At 38.5% G+C, this 22,792-nt stretch overlaps 1 protein-coding gene across 1 annotated transcript; it reads left to right on the forward strand.

Moving 5' to 3' along the window:
• Window positions 1-4,047: 4,047 nt before the first annotated feature.
• LOC110881554 lies at window positions 4,048-10,234 on the forward strand. Its single transcript, XM_035978186.1, has 4 exons — window positions 4,048-4,093; window positions 7,766-9,072; window positions 9,152-9,955; window positions 10,109-10,234. The coding sequence occupies exons 1-4, from the start codon at window positions 4,048-4,050 to the stop codon at window positions 10,232-10,234; spliced, it is 2,283 nt and encodes a 760-aa protein (XP_035834079.1).
• Window positions 10,235-22,792: the final 12,558 nt, after the last annotated feature.

A 22,792-nucleotide genomic window follows, 5' to 3' on the forward strand; every position in this document is an offset into this window, starting at 1 on the left:
TCTTTGGAGACTCATATGACCAATGCCTCGATAAACTTGAACGAATGCTATCCCGATGTGAGGAAACTAACCTCGCCCTTAACTGGGAAAAATGCCATTTCATGGTAACATAGGGAATAGTACTCGGTCACCAAATCTCAAGCGAAGGAATGGAAGTTGATCGAGCAAAAATAGAAACTATTTCTCGATTACCTCCACCATCCTCCGTTAGAGCAATCAGAAGTTTCCTAGGGCATGCCGGATTTTATAGAAGGTTTATCAAGGACTTTTCGAAAATTTCAAGACCTCTAACAAAATTACTTGAAAAAGATGCACCTTTCATCTTTGACAAAGAATGCAATCAAGCATTTCTAACCCTCAAGGAAATGCTAGTCAATGCACCTATCATGGTAGCCCCTGATTGGAAATTTCATTTCGAAATCATGTGTGATGCAAGTGACTTTGCTGTTGGAGCAGTCTTGGGACAAAGAAAAGAAAAGCATTTCCACCCAATTTATTATGCTAGTAAAACACTTAACGATGCACAAGAAAATTACACAACTACTGAAAAAGAGTTACTAGCTGTGGTATTTGCTTTTGATAAATTCCGTTCTTACCTTGTTCTTTCTAAAACTGTAGTCTATACAGATTATGCAGCTATCTGATACCTCTTCAAGAAACAAGACGCAAAACCCCGTTTGATCAGATGGATTTTACTCCTCCAAGAATTCGACATTGAGATCAAAGACAAAAGAGGAGCAGAAAACACTGCTGCAGATCATCTTTCGCGCCTAGAAGACCCAGCTTTGGAGGCAACCAGGGACGAACAGATCAACGAAAAATTTCCCACAAAATCCTTGGAAATGGTGGAAAGCAGACAAGAACCATGGTATGCCGACTATGCTAATTACTTAGCTAGCGGTATAGTCACCAAATGATGGCCACATCATCAAAGAAAGAAATTCTTCGCTGAAGTAAAGCATTACTTTTGGGAAGACCCTTATCTTTTCAAAATGTGTGCCGACCAACTCATCCGAAGGTGTCCATGGTGGTGAAGCACGAAGAATTCTCCGTCATTGTCATGAAGGTCCATACGGAGGACATCATGGTGCCGCTAGTACTGCATGAAAGGTATTTGATTCAGGATTTTATTGGCCAACCATTCACAAAGATGCCCAAGATCTTGTAAAGACATGTGATGCTTGCCAAAGATCATGTAATATTTCTTCCAAGAACGAAATGCCTCAGAATGGCATTCTCGTTTGTGAAATTTTTGATGTGTGGGGGCTCGATTTCATGGGACCTTTCCCACCGTCAAAAGGAAACAAATATATACTTGTGGCGGTTGATTACTTGTCTAAATGGGCAGAGGCCGAAGCTCTTCCAACAAACGATGGAAGAGTAGTGGTAAAATTTCTGAAAAAATTATTCTCTCGTTTTGGAACACCAAAAGCTTTGATAAGTGATAGAGGTACCCATTTTTGCAACCATCAACTCGAAAAAATCTTAACAAGGTATGGGGTCTATCACCGGGTCTCAACAGGGTATCACCCTCAAACAAATGGACAAGCCGAAGTGACTAACCGAGGTTTAAAACGAATACTTGAAAAAACCGTTGGTTTAAATAAAAAGGAATGGGCTGATAAATTAGATGATGCTTTATGGGCTTTTCGAACTGCTTATAAAACCACTATAGGCACAACCCCATATAAGCTCGTCTATGGAAAAAGTTGTCACTTGCCAGTAGAAATAGCTCATAGGGCCTACTGGGCAATAAAAAGCGTAAACTTAGACTTAGAAACTGCAGGTAAAAATCGATTCTGTCAAATGAATGAATTAGACTAAGAAATTATGCATACTCTAACTCCGAAATTTATAAGGAAAGAATGAAAAATTTACACAAGCCTAATGAATTTCGAGTAGGAGACCAAGTTCTGTTGTTTAATTCACGACTTCGATTATTTCCTGGTAAACTAAAATCTAGGTGGTCAGGACCTTTTTCCATCACCCATGTTTTTCGTCACGGTGCAGTAGAAATTAAAGCTCGAAATGGTATTCCATTTAAAGTCAATGGCAACGGCTGAAACTCTACCGAGGATCCATTGAGGATGAAGAGGAAGAGATCTCACTTCAAACGGTTAACGAATGAAAAGCACCCACATCATACCTGATATGTTACGGACAAGTGAGTATACATCGAAACCGGTAAGTCTTCTAACCATGTTTTCGGAAAAAGGGGCACTCACACGAGCATAAAAAAATAAAAAAAATAAAATTTTGCACGGCACGGGGCCGTGTCCGCTGGACACGGGGCCGTGTCGACGCAACTGTCGGGATAAAACCCTCTTTTCCTAACAGTTACCTCATTCCACACGCCCCGTTTTGCCGAAAACGCTCTGGTTCAAGGCGATTTTCCGCAGATTTCCAACGTTACCTCCACGTTTAACAACATCAACGTATGATTCTATCATCATTAGTAGTTAGATTAGTTACTTGCATGTAGTTAAACATCAAAAATTTGGGGAAAAATCTAGGGTTCTTCAAGTTCATCCGGATCGAACTTCAACTTTTTGATATAATCTGTTAGTGTTAGTTTAGATTAGTATAATGGGAAGTAAATACACTTATATTGTTGATAAATTTGCCCGATTTCTCACAAAAACCTCAAACCCTTGTTTTTGAACCGAAAAAGATGAAATTGAAAGGGTAAACGGGTTGTTTTGGGAAAAACGGCACTTGGGGTTTCATTTTCGGGGGAAACCGCTCCTACTTGGCAAAAAATTTTCAGATTTTCGGAACCGGGACGAAAAATGAGGTTTTTGAGTAACAGACGTCTGGACACGGGTCGTGCCCGCTGAACACGGGGCCGTGTCCAGCCCACTGTTTGCAGTTTCTTTTGAAAATCTCACTGTTTCGTGCTAACTTTTGGTGTATTCTTTCAGATGTTGAAGTTCACAAGGTTTAACGCGAATGAGCTCGACGCTAGGGCAAGATACGAGTTACTTCAAACAAGGCCCGAGGAGTACCCCAGACAAGCATGCACGGACCTGTTAACCTTGGTAAACCAGCTGGACCGATTCAACAACATCGTTACGGGACCACTAAGAGTTGCATTAACCACTCGGCTTCGGTCAGTGCATCGGTGCACCATGGAGTTCTATAGTACTTTTACCTTCACTTCAAGGTGTGACCCATTCGATAATGAAGGGGTTGCATTTTGATGTGGTGGGACGAATTACTCAATCTCTATGGCACAATTCGGGTCAATAGTGGGACTGTACGCGGAAGAAGATTCGGGGAACGAGGAAAATACCGGGGGATTACGAGATTTGGATGAAAATGAACGTCAAGCCGCATGGGCCCAAATCGGTGAAGGAATCTACAACCCTAGCAGCACCAAGAGTACTAAGCTGAGGGATCCACTCTATCGCTACATTCACAGGCTCCTCGCTTACTCTCTTAGCCAGCGTCACGACAGTAGTGGCGTTGTGGGGTTGAAAGATTTGGTAGTCCTTCACTGTATCCACAACCGAAGGGCCCTCGATGTTCCATACCTCCTGCTGCGAAACATGCATCTGAACCGCCTTGCTCGTGCTCCAACACCTATCTTCTTTGGAGGGTGGGTGTACCGCCTCTTTAAGCACTTCACGCGCATCCCTAGATCCTTTGAAAGGAGCCCATGGTCGGGACGAGTTGACTATCACATCTGCCGAGCCATGAACTTACTTTATGAGGCGGAAGACGGGTCAGTGAGCTTTCAAAGGATGCAAGGCCATGCATGGAACCCACAGGAAGCCCTAGTTCTTCACGCTCCACCTCCTCATTACCAATATCAACCCCATGGTGATCCGGGTCAATCCTCCTCACAAGGAGGCAATTTTCCTAACTTTCAAAGTTTACATGATCTTTTGCAGGAAAACCTCATGTGCACCAGGAACACCTACAACCTTGCCAACAATACCTACCACCGGGTCGGAGCTATCGAACGAAACATCAACGATATACAAGACGACATCGGCAGCATCCGGGAGTATATGGCGGGTCAGGGGGATGGAGGTGATGACAGCGATGAGGACATGGACTAGGGGGTTGAAGGAGCAGGACCGGGTTGATGGCAAGCCCTTAGGTTAAAGTCCCTTTATCTATCGAAACTGTTTGCGGCCTGCGTGCCAAGTGTTGAACAATTTACTTTCCTTAACTACTTTTATTTTCTGCTTTATTTTTCTTTTACTCTATGCTTTGAACAATTAACTATGGTAATTTAGGATGTTGGTATTGCTTGGTGTGGTATTAAGTGATGAAACAGGTACAAACCAAGGCTTAGAGTGCTAAGCATTAGCACTCATGAAGCCAGGATGGGAAACCGAAAGGAGGAACCTATTTTTCAGGCTTACAGACTGTCCACACGGGGACGTGTCCAGCTGACACGCCCCCGTGCTCACCTCCCAAACCTGTTGTTTGGTTACTTTTCTGCAGATTTTCGCCAGACACGAGGCCGTGCCTCGCCAACACGCCCCCGTGTCCATCTTCTGTAAGTTTTCATTACTGGCAGTTCACCACGGGGTCGTGTCCAACGGACACGGGGCCGTGTCCAAACTGCCAGTAACATAAATTTTTGCTTTTAACACTATGTTACACATTCAATCAACCTAAAAATTTATTTTTGGGACACACTGAGGACAATGTGTAATTTAAGTGTGGGGGGATGCTAAAACCTTGAATTTTGCAAGTCCTAATAACAAGCCTTACACAAAACTCTATTGGAACCGCTAATCACCCCGAATTTTTTTTGAAAAAATTTTCATTTTTTTTATTTTATTTGTCTAAAGTTTAAGTTGGGAATTCTAAGACTAACAAGGTTATATTTTTACAAATTTACAACCGATAGCATCGTGATAAAAAGAACCAACATAAGAATATTATGAAACGGCATGACAAGCTTAGTTAAAATTCGATTATATATACTTGATCACACAAAAAAGAAAACTCATTCCCACAAAAAGTGAGTTTTGAGCCTTTATTGAGCATATAAATATACATCTTTAAGCTAAATGCTCATTTTTCGTTTCTTGTGTGAATAGCCGCTTGGTTCTTACGAATCTAGAACTTGCCACGACAATTCATTCCCGGTCCTTACCAACTTAAACCCAAGTAAGTAAATGATGGAGGCATTAGGACTAACCCTTTTTCTTTCAAAACCATTATTTTTATTTTTCTTTTCACCTACACAAAAACTCCCCCTAGTTAACCCCTTTGAGCCTAAACCTTTTCATTTCTTTACCCTAAAACCTTTTTACCCACCAAAAACCCTTTTTATTTTTACCGTTTATTTTAGTAACAAGCTCGGTTTTCGTGTGACTAAAAAAAATGAAATGAAGTTAGAAATAAACAAACAAAGCTCTTAAAACAAAAGCTTGTTTGAAGAAATACTTCATTAAGAATAAAAAGTCACTAAAACAAAATGTTTTACGAAAACCGACGCTTTTTACGATTTTCGCCCTTTTCTACTAACCGCTAACCCAACTACCCACCTTTAGCCCAAGCCTTTACCCAAAAAGTCCTCTTGATATTTACAAAGGTAAAAAGTTAAAAAGGAGGAGGATTGATTGCTTGGCAAGCCTATGGTAGGAATAAGTTCCATGCCGCTCTCGAGTGATTCACTAAAAATACACCTTCGGCCGAGTGTGAGTGATTTCCCCCATGAGGTATGTGAACTTATATATAAATGGAATTTTAAAAAGGCATGTTATGCCCAAATAAGTAATCTCTCTTATGAAACGTTCTAAATAAATCATAACGAATAGGATTGTAAATAAATAAAAATAAAACCCAATAAAGATCTTGGATTCCCGACACTCTATGACAAGCCAAAACCTTCTCTTCTACCCATTCCATTTGGGAGTGTAAGCCACATATAAAAGAGTTTTGCTTGAGGACAAGCAAAAATTCAAGTGTGGGGATATTTGATGTGTGTAAAATGCAACATATAAATTACATCAAATGAGGCATAAAACTAACCCTTTTTAAGTACTAATGTTGGAAAAAGAGTGCTTTTGTCTTCCTTTTGTATTTTCAGGATTAAATGAGCTCAAATTAACAAAAGAAGCAAAAAGACAGCTAAATCTAACATAAATACAAGAAAAGGAACATAAGTGGAATGCCCGGCCCCTCGACAGCATCCTCCCAAGCAAAACAGATAAAGCGGAAGACTGAACACGCCCCGTGCTCAGCCAGCACAGGGTCTTGCCCAAGAAGCAGCAGAAAAGACAAACCTATAGAAGCTTCTATTGCCCACCACGGGGCCGTGCCCAGTGAACACGGGGGTGTGGCGAAAGTACTGCAGGCGCATTAATTGTAATTGCGAATTACAATTAATGAGGAGAGAGATTGTCAGACGGGCACGGGGCCGTGTGCAGCGGACACGGGGCCGTGCCCAGGCTTCTGTTCAGCCTATAAATAGGAGTGCTTGGTTTCATTGCAACTCATCCCTTGGCACACCACCTCTCTCACACTTCATCCACCACCCACCACCACCATAACACCATCATCCACCACCATCATCCATTGTCCATCATAGAGTGTGTGAGTCGTCTCGGGATCCAAGATTAATCGTAAGAGTTCTTGACAATCAACGCCATGTTTGCCTAAGTCTCTTACATCACTTGGTGAAGACAAGTGTTTAGTATAATACTTTTTATTTTTAATCTTTTGCACTTTTTATTTGGTTTTGTATTAATGACTTTAATAACTAGTTGCTTATGTTGAAGATGACTTTTCCTTATCGTTTGTCCGTGGTGTCTTGGCATTATTTTACTGTCTATAAAAAATAAAAGATTTTCACCATTCATATCTCCACGGTCTATATGGAGGTATGTTGGCTACCTGGTCGGGGGTTAAGGGAACGGTTTGGTAAGGGTCTTGCCCTTGTTCAGCGTTTAGAGGTCCTACAAGGGACCTGGGTCAAATTTAGTAGGATCTCCTTCAATACCCATAGGTATTGGATGGCGGGGATCCAAACTCTTTGACCCCCTCATAAGTTAACTACTATTAATACTATAACCCGGCTATTTAGGACTGTATCCCTGCTGACTCAGACTACTTAGTCGAGGGTAACGTCACCTCCAAAAGAGGGGCCTACCATAATTTGCATTAATAACTTAATTCATTATCTTTCAATAATCCGACCCTTTAGGATTGTATCCTTGCTGACTCAAACTACTGGGTTGAGGGTAACGTTGCCTTCAAAAGAGGGGCCTACTACAATAACTAAGATAATCTCTTAAACAAGTGCAAAAGTGCGAAAATAATCAAAGGTTATACTAATACACGAGTCGGATCCAAGTGATTCATCTTGTCTATCTGTTTTTATTTTTATTTTGTTTTTCAGCATTTAGTTAGTTTTTATTTTCTTAGTTTAAAAATCTTTTCTAATATTTTGATTTGGTTAGACGTTGAAGATAAACCGGTACTAAAAGCTCTTGTGTCCTTGGATGACCTCGGCATCTTACCAACACTATACTACGTCCACGATGGGTGCACTTGCCCATATATGTGTTTAGTGTTAGTGAATATCGTGTTTTATAAATTTAAAACTTGGCTAAAAGTGTAAAAAGGGCTTAAAATATACATCTAAAATATATACACCCTGATACGCATCAATTTGGGTCGATTAAACCTGATACCCAGCCCAACCCTGTTACCCAGCCCAGTAAACCTGAAGCCCAATCCAGTAAACTAAAAGCCCAATCTTCTAGGGTTTCCCCTGGATGCAGCTCTAACTCAATAGGTAAGCATGCAGACAAGGACAGTGAAGATAGTGAGTTCATCGTGCAAGATGAAGAGTCAAATTCTGATGATGAAGATTATGATGAACTAGTTGAGACCAGTGATGAAGAGGAAGCTGCAGATGATGTACATGGATTAGAGTCAGACAAAGAGGATGTTGAGTGGATACAGTCACAACATGCAGTTAGAGAGGCAAACAAGATACATTTGGAAGCCAAAAAGAAAGTGCTTGATGAGGTAGTACATGAAAGACAAACAGAGGCTAATTTGCATGAAACAGAGGGTAATTTGCATGAAACTGAGGGTAATTTGCATGAAAGTGAAGAGGCAAGGGTAGATGGTAACAGTAGTTACGAGGAATCTGACGGGGACATTTTAACACCTGGTGATAGTGAGGATGATGATATCAGGGGCAAGAAGTACAAGGAAGCAGTCCCATCTGTAGGTGAACATACAAATTGGAAGAAATTTATTTGGAAGGTGGGAATAAGGTTTGCATCAAGGGAGGCCTTTAAAGAGGCAGTGAGGCAGTACTCAGTAGCTAATGGTAGGAACTTGTACCTTGCAAAGAGCGAAAAGACTGCATGTGGCCGTATTGTTGTCAATTGTGTTAAAGGGTGTTCATTCTTTATACATTGTTCACTTCATAAAGGGAAAGAGTGTTACTTGGTAAAGAGAGTGAAGCATACACATACCTGCCAAAGAAACATGGTAAAGAATAGACAGCTAACTGCAATGTTCATAGCTAATGAGTTCCTGCAAGTGTTCAAATCCAAGCCCAACTGGTCGGCTAAGGAAATCATATTGGCTGTGAAACATAAGTATAAAGTAATAATCACCAAGTGGCTGGCCTACAAGGCTAAAGCATGTGCACATAAGAAACTTCATGGATCAATGAGGGATCATTATAGCAAAATTGGTGCATACATGGAGATTTTGAAAAAAGTAAACCCAACATCAACATTTGTGCTTGTTACTGCACCACCAGGTTTCATTAACTTAGATCCCACAGCCACATGTGAAACTTTTTTCAGACTCTTTGTGTGTTTTGATGGTGTGAAAAGAGGATTTCTAGCTGGATGTAGGAAGGTCTTGTGTCTAGATGGTTGTTTTCTAAAGACCTTCCTAGGAGGGATGTTGTTAACTGCAGTTGGCAGAGATGCTAATGATCAGATGTATCCATTGTCATGGGTAGTTGTAGATGGTGAAAATAACGATAGCTGGGAATGGTTTATGGAAGAGCTCAGGAAGTGTTTGGGTGTAAGTGATGGTGGTGAGGCATGGACATTCATCTCAGATCAACAAAAGGTAGTAGCCATTGTCAATTATTACAATGAACAATTATCTTCTGCTATAATGTCTAAGTTTAATAATCATTTATCTGCAGGGTCTTTTAAATGTTGTGGCACTTATTTGGCCAAGAGCAGAGCATAGAAACTGTGCAAGGCACATCTATGCAAATTCGCACAAGAATTTTAAAGATGAGGAGCTCAAGGAATTGTATTGGAAAGCTGCAAGAGCATACTGTGAACCTGATTACCTCCAAGCCATTGATGAAATGAGGGCCATAAACCAGGATGCAGTAGAGGCAATCTTAAAGCAGGATCCCAAAGCATTTAACAGGTGCTACTTGAAAACTCACACTAAATGTGATGTCATAGTAAACAACATGGCAGAAACATTTAATGGTTATATCATAACTGCAAGGTCAAAGCATATTATATACATGCTAGAGGACATTAGGGTTCAAATCATGAGTAGGTTAGTCATCAAAAGAACTGAAATGGAAGCCAAAGATGTGGTCATTTGCCCCAATATCCAGGAGAAACTTGATTTCTCAAAAGATGCAGCCTTTAGGTGTGAGGTATACCCCTCATCTTATCAGGTTTTCCAAGTTAGAGATGTTGATGATGTTACAGTTGACTTGGAAAATAAGACCTGCACATGTAGAAAGTGGCAATTAAGGGGGTATCCTTGTAAGCATGTGTGTGCTGTGGCTGGATTTTTGCATAAGAATGCTGAGTATTATGTTGACCCATGTTACCACAAAGAAACATACATGAGAACTTATGAGTACTCAATCCCACCATTGCCTAGTGAAAAGTTTTGGCTGAAGGTTGATTATCCAATGGATCCACCTCGAATCAAAAAGGCAGAAAGAGGGACCCTCATGAGGATCCCAAGAAGCCAGGCAAATTGACTAAGCATGCGGTTGTAATGACATGTGGGATTTGTGGAGAAAGAGGTCACAACAAGAGAGAATGCACAGTTAAAGGTGAACTCAATATATTCAGTTGGTTTATTGATTATATGATTGTTTCCTAAATTTGTTTAATGTTAACAGATTCTCAAAATGCGGCAGAAATCGGAAGGAAAAAAGCAAGTAAAAGGGGAAGGCCAACTAAAAGAGGAAGGCCAAGTAAAAGGGGAAGACCAACGAAGAAGGCTGCAGTTAGTTAATATGTTATGAATGGTTAATGGTTAATCTTTTGTTGGTTGTGTAATGACTATGTAAACTTATGACTATGTAAACTTATGACTGCTGTGCTGAATCTTTTGAATGGTTAAACTGGTTAAACTCATTTTGCAGTTAACTTATGTCTGCACATGTATGGTCACAGGGGTAGAATGGTCATTCTGCAGTTAACTTATGTCTGCAGTTAACTTAAACTCATTCTGCAGTTAATTTAAAGTCATTCTGTAGTTAACTTATGTTTGCACACTTGTTTTGGTCTGCATATATGGTCACAGGGGTATAATGGTCATTCTAGAGTTAACTTATGTCTGCAGTTAACTTAAACTTATTCTGCAGTTAACTTAAAGTCATTCTGCAGTTAACTTATGTCTGCACACTTGTTTTGGTCTGCATATATGGTCACATGGGTATAATGGTCATTTTGCATACTCTGCAAACTTGTTTTGGTTTGCACATGTGGTTTCAAATGGTCTGCATGGTCTGCACACTTGTTTTAGTCTCCATATATATGGTTACAGGGGTATATGGTCATTCTGCATATATATGGTCACAGGGGTATATGGTCTAATGGTCTGCATGTGCTGTATTGTTTTGGTCTGCACATGTGGTTTCAAATGGTCAAATGGTCTGCACACTTGTTTTGGTAGTTGTTTACTTGTTTCAAAGTCAAAGTCTCTTTTGGTCTGCAAATGGTCTAATGGTCTGCACATATGGTACAAATAAAGACATCAAAGCCCAACTTCACTACATTGTTTACTTGTTTCAAAGTCAAAGTCTCTTGTGGTCTGCAAATGGTCTAATGGTCTGCACATATGGTACAAATAGAGACATCAAAGCCCAACTTCACTACATTTATTCATGTCAAAGAACTTACAATAAAAAACAAGTTAAATTCGATACACTATGTAAAACAACATGGCAATGATAACAAACAAACTAAACACAAACTGCTGCTTCAACATGAATTCTTTCGCACAAATTTGTCGTTTCAACATATTGTTCTCTTGAGATAGCAAGTTGTTCCGCAATTGCAAATTATATTCATTCCCGGTCATAGCATCACTTCTTGTAACTGCACTTGAGCTGCAAGTTGAATGAACTTCGAATAATTTGTCGAAATCTTTTTTCCACATAAAGAACTTGCAGTCGTCTCGCTACAAACCAACATCATGTCGTCAGTTCAAAAACAAGTTAAATTCAATACATGGATACACAAGACTTACTGGCCATTGTGAGCAACCGTAAAATTCAGCACCACATCGAACACTTCTCCTTCCTGCTACGCGAATAACAGCTCTGATCTCGTGATGACAATACAACTTCCCATCCATGTCCACCTTGAATATTTTAGGGATTCGGTTGGTATTACATGAAGAGTTGGAAGAAGTAGACATGTCGATCAGCCAATAAGTTGAAGGTTTGCTCTGATCTCGTGATGAGCAAATTAGGGAGCAAATTAGGGTTTGGATTTGGGTCGATTCATGCGTATGGCCTTAATTTAGGGTTTCCCTTGTTTGTGCAGGGTTAAAATCGAAGAAGAAGATGGCTTTTATACCATGAATGTGCCACATCTGCAATTATAGTCCACGTCATATAGTCCCCGTAGAATTAATGATGCCATGTAGGATGGAAGACTAACTCAGTTAGTCATTTTTTAACTGAGTGGTGAAATGACAAACAAAATTAAAAGTTTCGGGTGTCACAGATCAAAATGTTAGTTGCGGGTGTTATCGGCCAACTCTTCAAAGTTAGAGGTGTTAAAATCCAATTGGCCTTTTTATTTTTTGCTTAACAAATTTGAAACTCTTGATTCCTAAAACATGCAGGTTCTATTAATCATTTAAAACATCTACATATCAAGCCTATTTCACATTCAAAAGCGTAAATATTAATCGCTCTACACTTTTATATGACAATATGTAGTACAAAACTGGCATTAAGTAGTACAAAACCTTATACCTTATAGTATAAGAGCATGACCCTTTCACTATTTCACTTCTGAAAAATCAGTTTCAATTTTAGTTGATAGAAATAAAAAGATGATGAAAGGGACAGAAGATACCTTTCAGGTGCGCCAAAACATCATCCGAGATATCATTAAATCCTAAATCGAGCGCTTTAAACCCTTCAACCCGGAAAACACCAAAAAAGTAGAGTTATAAACTGAACATTTTAACGGAAAATTTTTAAACCAACATAATGTAAATAACACCAAAATACAGGAATTATTAGAAAGCAAACATCATATTTCAAACCAACATAAATTTTTAACTAAATTTATATCAAAACATAAATAACAATTCAAAAAGCAACTAAAAAATCTGTGATACCTAACTGAATTTCACATGATCTGCAATGTGGCATGAATTCTATACCCACTCCATATGCATATGTCTAAATGCGTGTGCACTTGCTCATATTAAGATTTAGCTAAGAAATGTGCATGCTCCTATTAAGATATAGCTAATCAATGTAGGTACCAGTTGAGGCACATTAACCAATCGTTCCATATTCGAGCTGATCTTTAGGAGCAACCTATTGCAATAACCCAAGAAATAAGTATGTACTTTATTTTTGACATCATTAATAAACAACTACCCGTAAAAAGAAAACTTAACCGAATACAATTATACACAATATAAATATTTATTTTTATCAGGTACATGACTAAATCCATCTCTGGGTATGTAATTGAAACTGCATAGTTTCCTATTGGTCGAATTTCTTTGGGCTCTACATCTTTAGAGATATCACCATGCTTCAGTTTTTGCTTGTTGATTCATTCATCATGTCTCGTGTGAAATAAAAAAAACATCTTTATAAATATAAATTTGTAAATTTTTCAACGTTGAAGGTTTTTATTTGTAATTTTACCACCTCTGTCTAAGCTGAGTATAAGCAACTGTAAATGTTAACCTCTATTCTGAGCTTAAAGGGTTGCTGGGAAGTAGCCCTATTTGTCCTCCTTTTCAATATGCTTCAACCAAAATTTGAATCTGACTCAGGGCTCTGCAAAAGGGAAGTTAAAATCCAGTTACCAAAAATCAACATACAGCAAAAGAAACAATCTCACATCTAATAATCCAATTTCCTTTAAAAGAGAACTTTCGGAGGTTTTATGGACATACTTATTTTAAAAAGCATGAGCAAGATTGCTAAAGGTAACACAAACTGCACCCGCAGTACCTATTAATGATATCTCCCAAATTTGGTCTTAAAAAGTCTTCCTTAGCAGATGCATTGTAGAGATAACTCAGATACCCAAGAGTATAGTTCACCTACCAAATAACACAGAAATTCAATAAATATTTGCATGCAATTATCTTAACTACTAACCTAGAGCCTGGAGGAGGTGGAGTGTGCACTGTTTCAAGCTTTCAACTTCCCTAGCCTGAAAGGAAAATTGAGTAATAGTACAAAGAGAAAAAAACGTAAAGTTTAAAACTTGATGGAGTAGTGGCAGTAAAGACAGAGTAATAATGCAAGGACTAAAAACAAAACGTTTAAAACATGACGGGTGAAAAAGGACTCTCAAGCTGTGATAAATCAACTTCAGAAGCCCTACAAAAATTACTTTCAGGGTAAAGGAGCATGTACAGGACAGCCATAAAGTAACATATTATTACATTGTCTGTATCAGAATTTACCTTAGCCGGTCTTCTTGTTTTTTAGTATCAGCCCATATATTCCCTAGAGTGATCCTTTTCATAATATACTTGTAGAAGCACCTGCAAGCATCCCATCTACTCCAAATGGTAAGTATCTATTGTACAAAGAATACCGGTACCAAAATCGCTAAACACAGATGGTGCAAATAGTAATACATTATGGTTAAACGACAAACATAAAACAAAATAAACTTCAAAATACAATGAAAAAACACAGATGTATAAATAAACAAAAGAATTCTTTATTATCATTTCCATTATGATTAAAAAGTGAAATCAAAATATAACCATGATAAAAACATTAATATTCCTAAGTTGCGTAGGTAATCATCAAGGTAGCACTATTAAAATAATAACGAAGTAGAAAAAGATATCCATCCTCCAAACCAGCTTGACGCATAAACTTTGTCCAACCTCTAAATGCATATCTAAGCTTTTTGTTACCGGTTGCGAAATGGAGAGCCAAAGTATTTGAAAAGCCATTTCCAGACACAACAGTCATGTATTCCATGTCGGCTAGGTTAACGTTCGCAGCAAAATCTTTTGGGAATATCTACATTTAAAAAACATAAACCAATATTAGTATGCAATAAAATCAACCGTATAAAACTAAAACATATTAAAAAATTATTAAAAGAAGAAACTTACAAAACGGTCCGTTAAAACCCATTTCAGTTCATAAAAATCACCCACATGTACAGGGGATTCTACTATACCATCTAAAATACCATGCTGTTGAACTTGAATTACTTCTTGTACTCTTAAAGGCTGTTGATGGATATGATGCAAACCATCTTTGTGGAAAACTGAAATACTGAAATCATTATATCCCAATAATTCAAATATAACAAAATCCCCTGTTTCCAGTTGAAGATCATTTGAAATATGTATCCAGTCAACGATACTATAGTTGGTACCAAAACGGCGTACGATGTATACCGTCCAAACCAATTTGTTTTGAAAACGTATTGTGAAACGACAATCCAAGGGATCATTCTTGAAATAATTTTCCATGAAGCCGGATTGAAGCAGCTGAAGAAAAAATATTTAGTAAACATAATGAAACAAAATAATTTAAAAAATAAAATACAAATATATAACATATAATGAATAATACCATATCTTTTGATTATGTATCCGTCATCACACAATAGAACATAGGATTAACATATGTATCGTGGTGGCATTTGATATGTTTCAATTTAAATGTTTTTATATCCACTTTTTCAAATACTATCAAATCATTCTGCTCAACAGCAAGCATTATAATAACTGTCACCCAACCTTGAATTATAAAAAACCCCCTTGTGCTGGATTCAATAACAACAGACCACTTACAACCACTATCTGTTATTAGATCTACACATCCGACAGGATAATTAGTAACATCTATCAATGAATTATACCCCTTAGGGAATTCCTGAAAACAAATATAACAATATGATTATAACAGAAGGTAAACAATATAAACATATAACTAAGTAAATTTATAACATCTAACAAAATAAAATTGGCAAATAAAGCAGAGTTCCTAACCAACTCAGATTTATACGGATCCGTCATATGAACCAGAAACCCAACATCCATATCTGAAAAGAAAATAAAAATACACACACAAAAATTGTAATTAGAACAATGTTATATTCAAAAAAGCAGAACAAAAATACAATTTTATTAAATTTTCAAACTCTGCAACAACATGGTAACATAAATCTGTCTACATAATCAAAAAAATAGCGATTAGGGTTTATGATGGAATGAATGAACTGTAAAAATAACAAAAGATGAATAACCAGAAACAAATAGAAATCAATTACGGTGTCTAAGAACAACAATAAACAGACTAATTACATCAATCAACTGGTAAAAATCTCATATCTAAAAGAATTAACAGATCCGTTAACATCAACAACAACATACAAATCATACAATAAAATTGGGGTTTTCTAATAAAAACTAAAAATCCCAAACAGAGGTGGAATATACTTACCGATGCTTGTATTTGGATGTCTGATGTTGATACACTTTGTGTGGACGCGACTCGGCTCGGTTCGACTCGGCTCGGTACGACTTGGTTTCGACTCGGTTAGGTCCGGCTCAAGCCCCAAGTTACGACATTCCTCCGTCGTGCGCCCCAAAGTTCGACACGCGAGGCACGGAACGCCGCAAGACATTCCCGTTTACACATCACCATGACATCATCATTGTGATGTCATGGTGATGTCACATATTTGTCATTATGTTGATATTACAAATTCAAATGAATGAAACAAAGTCTGGGCCGTAACATCAACATATGGGCGAAGACTTTAAAGTGGGCTTTTGACCTTTCCTCTTGGGCTTCAACAACAAATCAACGAAACAGAATGATATTAACATGTATATCGACGAAACAAAATGTGTTTCGTCGACTTTGTGTGTTTCGCCAAGACCTTTTGTGTTTCGTCAGTGTCTGTGTCTGTTTTAGTATAAATACCTCTCTCAGTTTCTGTGTGAAAACTTGGACGAGACAAGAGAGCTGTGTGAGACTTTGAGAGAGAGTCTATAAACATTGTTTGTATATGTTTGTATCTGTTCTCATCCCTAATCAATAGATATTGAATCTTTTGGTTACGCGTGTTCGTGTTTTACACTTTGTTTGGTTTGCACCGTCACGGGGATTCCGCACCCGTTACCGTGTTCTTGATAAACAAGGATAGGTTTACGTTATCGATCCACCGGAAAAACGGGACCTACAATTGGTATCAGAGCATTGGCTCTAATCCTTGTTTAAAACCAAACAAGTTTCGGTTTTTACCAAGTTTGTTCTTGAAAAGTTCATATTTTTTTTTGGAAAAAGTGGCTAAAATCTGTTAGATCTTGGTTGTTTTGCTCAAAAGTTTTATCAAAAACCTTGTAAGTTGATTGTTTACGTGTTAAACTAGGTTTTTAGTAAAAGTTTTAAGCATTTTCGGGTTTCGGAAAATTATTCGGTGACCGGAATCTTCAAATATTCATCAGATCTTCAAAGAGTTCTTGTGTTTTCTTTGTGCCATCCACTTTTTGATCCTTTGAGAAATCACTGTGCAAGTTGTTGTTGAATTAAAAAACTATGAGTTTGAAAATTGTGACATAAAAATGATGATGATCTGTGTTTGAAAAGAGTGTGGCCGAAAGTAAGGTTGAGTGTGTCAGACAACATCAGGATAAGATTTACTTTATCTCACCAACTCAGATCTTATCCAATCAGTTTCGTCAATCATCATTCCTCATTCAGTTTCGTCATTTCTCTCATCTGATTCTGTTTCGTCGCTTAACACACAAATCAGATTCGTCGATCAAGTTAAACAATCAGTTTCGTCGTCCAAGTCACTTCAATCTGTTTCGTCGCTGATCTAATTTTTCTGTCTCGTCGACCTTAGTTCAGCAATCAAATCAGTTTCATTCATCAACTTTCGTCGACATAACATACTGGCCATTGAAATCACATGACATTAATTACTCCCATGTGCATTTGAAGATTATTGGACAAAGGATTGGTCCAATCAAATTTTCTATAAGTGGTGGTTTGTGATAAAGGTCCAATAAAAAAAAAAAAAAAATTAATTAATTAATTATTAATTAAAACAAACAATCGGTAGTGGTGGGAATCAATTTTGGCAAAAACCATTGGGATCTTCTTCAAAGTGACTTTTTAAATATTTTTCAAGAATTTTATGAGAATGGACATATTAATCGATGCTGTTCGTCCTCTTTCATTGCTTTAATTCCTAAAGTCAATGATCCAATATCACCATCGAACTTCCGGCCTATTAGTCTTATCGGGGTTGTTAATAAAGCTATTTCCAAGGTCCTGGTGAACAGGCTTAAAAAAGTGGTTGGTAAATTAGTGTCGGAAGAGCAGTCCGCTTTCTTGTCTGGGAGAAATATCACTGATGGTCCGTTGATCCTTAATGAAGTTATAGCTTGGATGAAGAAGGTAAAAAAATCTGGTATGATTTTCAAGGTCGACATTAATAAAGCGTATGATTCTCTTAATTGGAAGTTCCTTGAGTCGGTCTTGGCTCAAATGAACTTCCCGGAGCGTTGGAGGGGATGGATTATGGCAACCCTTGTTTCTTCTCGAGCATCGGTGCTAGTTAATGGGTCTCCCACTATGGAATTTGAGTGCACACGTGGGCTGCGACAAGGTGATCCTTTATCCCCATTTCTGTTCGTTATTGCTATGGAAGCCTTGTCCGGAATCATGAAGAAAGCCGTATCAGAAGAAATTTTTAAAGGATTACGATGTACTACGAATGGCCCGGTTTTGTCCCATCTTATTTATGCAGACGATGTTGTTTTTATTGGGGAATGGTCGAGTGAAAACGCTCACAATTTACGAAGAATTTTGAGATGTTTTTATCTGGGATCTGGGTTGAAAGTCAATCTGTCAAAATGTTCCGTGTATGGGATCGGAGTGGATGATGTAGAAGCTCAACAGATGGCAAATATTCTGGTATGCAATAAGGGTTCTTTTCCATTTAAACATTTGGGTTTGGTGGTTGGTGCTAATATGAATCTAATTCGGAATTGGAAGCCGGTTATAGACGTGTTTAGTAGCCGGTTGTCTATTTGGAAAGCAAAGCATCTTTCGTATGGAGGTAGAATTACTTTGTTAAAGTCGGTGTTAAATTCGTTGCCAACCTATTATTTTTCAATATATAAAGCTCCGGCAAAAGTTTTGGAGATACTTGAAAGGTTGAGGAGGGTATTCTTTTGGGGTGGGTCGGATGTTGATTCACACATGAGCTGGATGGCATGGGAAAAGGTTATAGCTCCTATCGAGTATGGTGGTCTAGGTTTCGGATCCCTTCGTGATTCTAATCTAGCTATGTTATCAAAGTGGTGGTGGAGGTTTAAGACGGATAAAGACGGATTATGGAGAAGAGTTGTATGGGCTTTCCATCATAATAATAGATCTTGGGCTCCGGTTCCGGCAAAAATTTCTATGGCGGGTCCTTGGAAGCAAATTGTCGGAATTTGTGGTAAGCTTAACCAGGTTGGTATCGACCTCTCTAGCGCTATTCGGTGTAAAGTGGGCTGTGGTTTAAAGGTGGAATTCTGGTTAGACCTTTGGATTGGTGAACAACCGTTGTACACGAAATTCCCTCAACTATTTGCTCTTGAAAAGGTTAAAAATTGCAATGTGGCGGACCGTGTTGTGTGGGATGTTAATTCGGTTAAGCTGTCATGGGATTGGAGTCGACTCACCATGTCCGAAAGTGAAAAGGATGAATTGACAGAATTGATTCTTATCATCTGCGAATTTAATGCAAGTATCGGGCCAGACTTATGGTTCTGGAGTCATGACTCTTCGGGAGTGTTTTCGGTGGCCAGTATCAAAGGCATCTCCGCGTCGGCGTCGGGATCGGTTCCGGATTACTTATTTAAATGGAACAAACTTGTACCAAAAAAGGTGGGGATTGTCGCGTGGCGAGCTTTGTCGGAACGTCTTCCTACTCGGGCCGCTTTAGCTGCTAGGAACATACACATTGAAGACTCCCGGTGTCTATTCTGTGGTGAATATGAGGAGACCAGTGAACACATTTTCGTATCGTGCCATTTCTCTCAATCGATTTGGCTCATAGTAGCACAATGGTGTAGAATCCCCCCCATAATAGCTTTCAGCCTTAAGGATATCATTGAAACTTATATCACTGTTAATGGCAGCAAGAAGAAGCAAAAAATAATTAATGCTATTGTACAGGTTGTAATCTGGTGCCTGTGGAGGTTGCGAAACGATGTCCTCTTTGGTCAAGCTCTTCCGAGCATTACGAGGGTTGTTGAAGAAGCTAAATCGATGGCATATCATTGGATAAAAAATAGATCGGGTCAGTCTCAGTGGTCGTGGAATGAATGGCGTAGTTTTAATTTAGCTATGTAATTCAGTTTGTACTGGTCCGTTTGTTAGTGCTGTGATTTTTGTTGTTTGGTGATTGTAAATTTGGTGTCTAGCACCTTGCTAGTTCGATGAATAAAAAATTTTCTGTTGGCCGTTCAAAAAAAAAATATTGATTAAATTGCATGAACATGGCAGACAACTAGTTAGGCATAGGTGATGTTGGTTTTTGAGAAAAGGAAAAGCATGTTGTTGGAAGGATAAAATATTGATTTTAAAATATCCTTTGTCTGCTCTCATCTTTCAAGTCAACGAAATCACTTGACATTCAGTCAACGAAATCCCTCATCCAGTCAACAAAATCAATTTCAACAAAAAGCAGCACATGTGTTGGGCCCTATTTTCACTACTAAATTCATATATGGGCTGCACAATCCTAGGTTAAATGTTTTAATTTGAATCATGTGAGCCCATGATATTATATGAATTTTTAGCAAGCCGTATTTAAGAACTTAGATTATTTCACTTTGCGTCAAGGATTTCAAGTGAGTTGGAAAGTGGGGTCGGGTGTTCGTGAAATTTAGTTGAGCCGCGCTTCCAAATATCACGGTGTCATTAAAAAAAAAAAAGGATTTTTCACTTCTATACATCAAATATGAGTTGTACAAGTCCTTGGGACTGGAGTATTGACTCCCAATCTAGTCAAGAACTAACCTCTGCTGCAGCTTGGGCGAAAAGTATATTTCCACCGCCATCAATAAGTGCAAGTCAATGGGCTTTGGTGTCGAATCAAAATCAAAACACACAGAATCTTGTGGTAGCGAGAGGAGAAGGATATGCAGCTACTAGAAAGACACGCCAGGATCTGTTGAAGAAGAAATTCGAATCATTTCATTTCTTAGAGAATGAAACCCTAAATGATATAACTACTCGTTATTATCATTTGATGTGTGAAATGTGTTATTTTGGTGTTCTTGTATCTCAACAGGAAATGGTAGCACGGTTTGCTGATGCTCTACCTCCAAAGTGGAGCCCATTCATTGAGCTTTTAAAGCATACGGGCGTTCTAGATGCTGTCAATGTTAATATCTATGAATTCATTCAGAAGTTGGAGCACAAGAACGAAGAGGAAATTCGGAAAGCTAAAAGGATTGCACCTACTCAAAACACAGAAATGTATTTGCCGGGTTTTGGTCCTTCAGCTAGTTCTAGTTCCATTCAGCAACCGAAGCTTCAAACGGCGTTTGTATCAAATACAAGCTCATCCACGTTTCCACAATGGAATCAAAGTGCTTATATGTCACAACCCATACCCCAACCACAAGCCCAAGTTTCCACAACACAACCTCAATTTGATCCAAGTGTCGATTGTGGTCCGCCCATACAGTTGGGAAACGGTGATCAAACAGGAACTGCGTTTCTTGCTGAAATTGTCAAGAATGTCAATGATGGTGAATCTTCGGGAAATGATGATAGTTCGGGATACAGTAGCAGTTCGGATGAAGAATCGAATTTAAATGAAAGAACTGATTCTGAAGCTGATAATTTGCCGAATGATGCTAACAAGAAAACTGACTTGATCAAGAAAGCTGATGCTACATCGAAAGAAATGGAGAAGATTCTCACTGAGGATGGATCTTTCTCTTCTCAGACTGCCTTTGTGGCTAATGTCACAGCTTCTACAAGTCAGGTACAATCTAAAACTCCTAGCATATGTAGTGATTGTGCCGATATGAAACTTAAATGTGCTGAATTGAAACGTGAATCTGAAACGGTTTATAGTCACAATCAAAGTTTGGTTATTGAACTGTCCAAGTGCAAAGAGGCAAACATGGCGTTAACTCGAAACGAAAAGGATTTTAAATCTGTAATTGAAACCCTAAAGAAAAGTGTTTCCGAATTGAACAAAGTTGTTTATCATAAACAAGTTAGTATTAACGATTACATTAACATCGTTGAGGAAACCAAAAAGGAGTTAGCCATTGCCAGATGCGAGCATGATGCTATCAAGCAAAAATTGGAGAGTTATTCTAACTCCCGATTTGTGCTCGATCACATAATTGACGTTCAACAACTGAAAGGGAACATGAAAGGCGTAGGGTATAAGGCGTGTCCACCCCCTTTGAGACACAACTATACCAAAATGCCCGATGAAGAGGATATGCCTCGGTATGAACCCAGTGTGCCTCTTGATTATGAGGAAGTTACTACTGGCCTAGGGTTCAAACCGGACAATTCATCGGAGGGCTCATCTGATAACAAAGAAAAGTCATCATGTGCTTCAAATCAAAGTCCTCCAACCATTGAGGACTATGATTCTTCAGATGATGAATCAGATGTGAGTGACCAGGATGAATCACTTGATGAGACGAAAGCAGTAGAAATTCCAATTGAGAATCATATTCTTTGTGATCCTCCTACTCCTGTCGTGCAACCTGTTGCCAAGCAAGTGATAGATCCTGTCAAAGCTGTCAAAGATGTCAAGAATGACCAGGAAAGTGTGTCTGCTGTTAAAAGTGATAACGTGTTGTATACTTTGGTCGGTGATAGTAAAATTTATTCAAACAAAGATTTTCCAATCAAAAATGTCAATCAATCTTTGATTGACAAAGTGTTTGAAGATACTACGAATAAAGTTTTGGGAAAGACCATTCCAGGAGTTGTGGTAACACAATGTGATCCTGTTCCAAAATCAGAAATTAGAAAACAATTTGGAAACCAAAAGTCACCGACAAAGCAACAACCAATTGCTTTTAAGGGTAAACAACAACAACGAGCTCCAAAGCCAAAGGCTAAGGTTGAATCAAAAGGAGCTTGTTACAAGAAGAAAGCAAAAGATGTTAAATTTGTAGCATCAAAGGGTACGGATAAAATTGAGACTTTTGAAAACAAATCAAACACCGATTTTGTACAAAAAGTCAAGATTTTGAAACGTAATAGCGATAACAATTACACCCAACACACAAACGGGTGTGATGAAAGAGCAAGTACCTCAGGTTCTACAGGTTCGACATCTGCTAGTCG

This window comes from Helianthus annuus, chromosome 10, assembly GCF_002127325.2.
Source record: "Helianthus annuus cultivar XRQ/B chromosome 10, HanXRQr2.0-SUNRISE, whole genome shotgun sequence".
In the NCBI taxonomy this organism is placed as follows: Eukaryota; Viridiplantae; Streptophyta; class Magnoliopsida; order Asterales; family Asteraceae; genus Helianthus; species Helianthus annuus.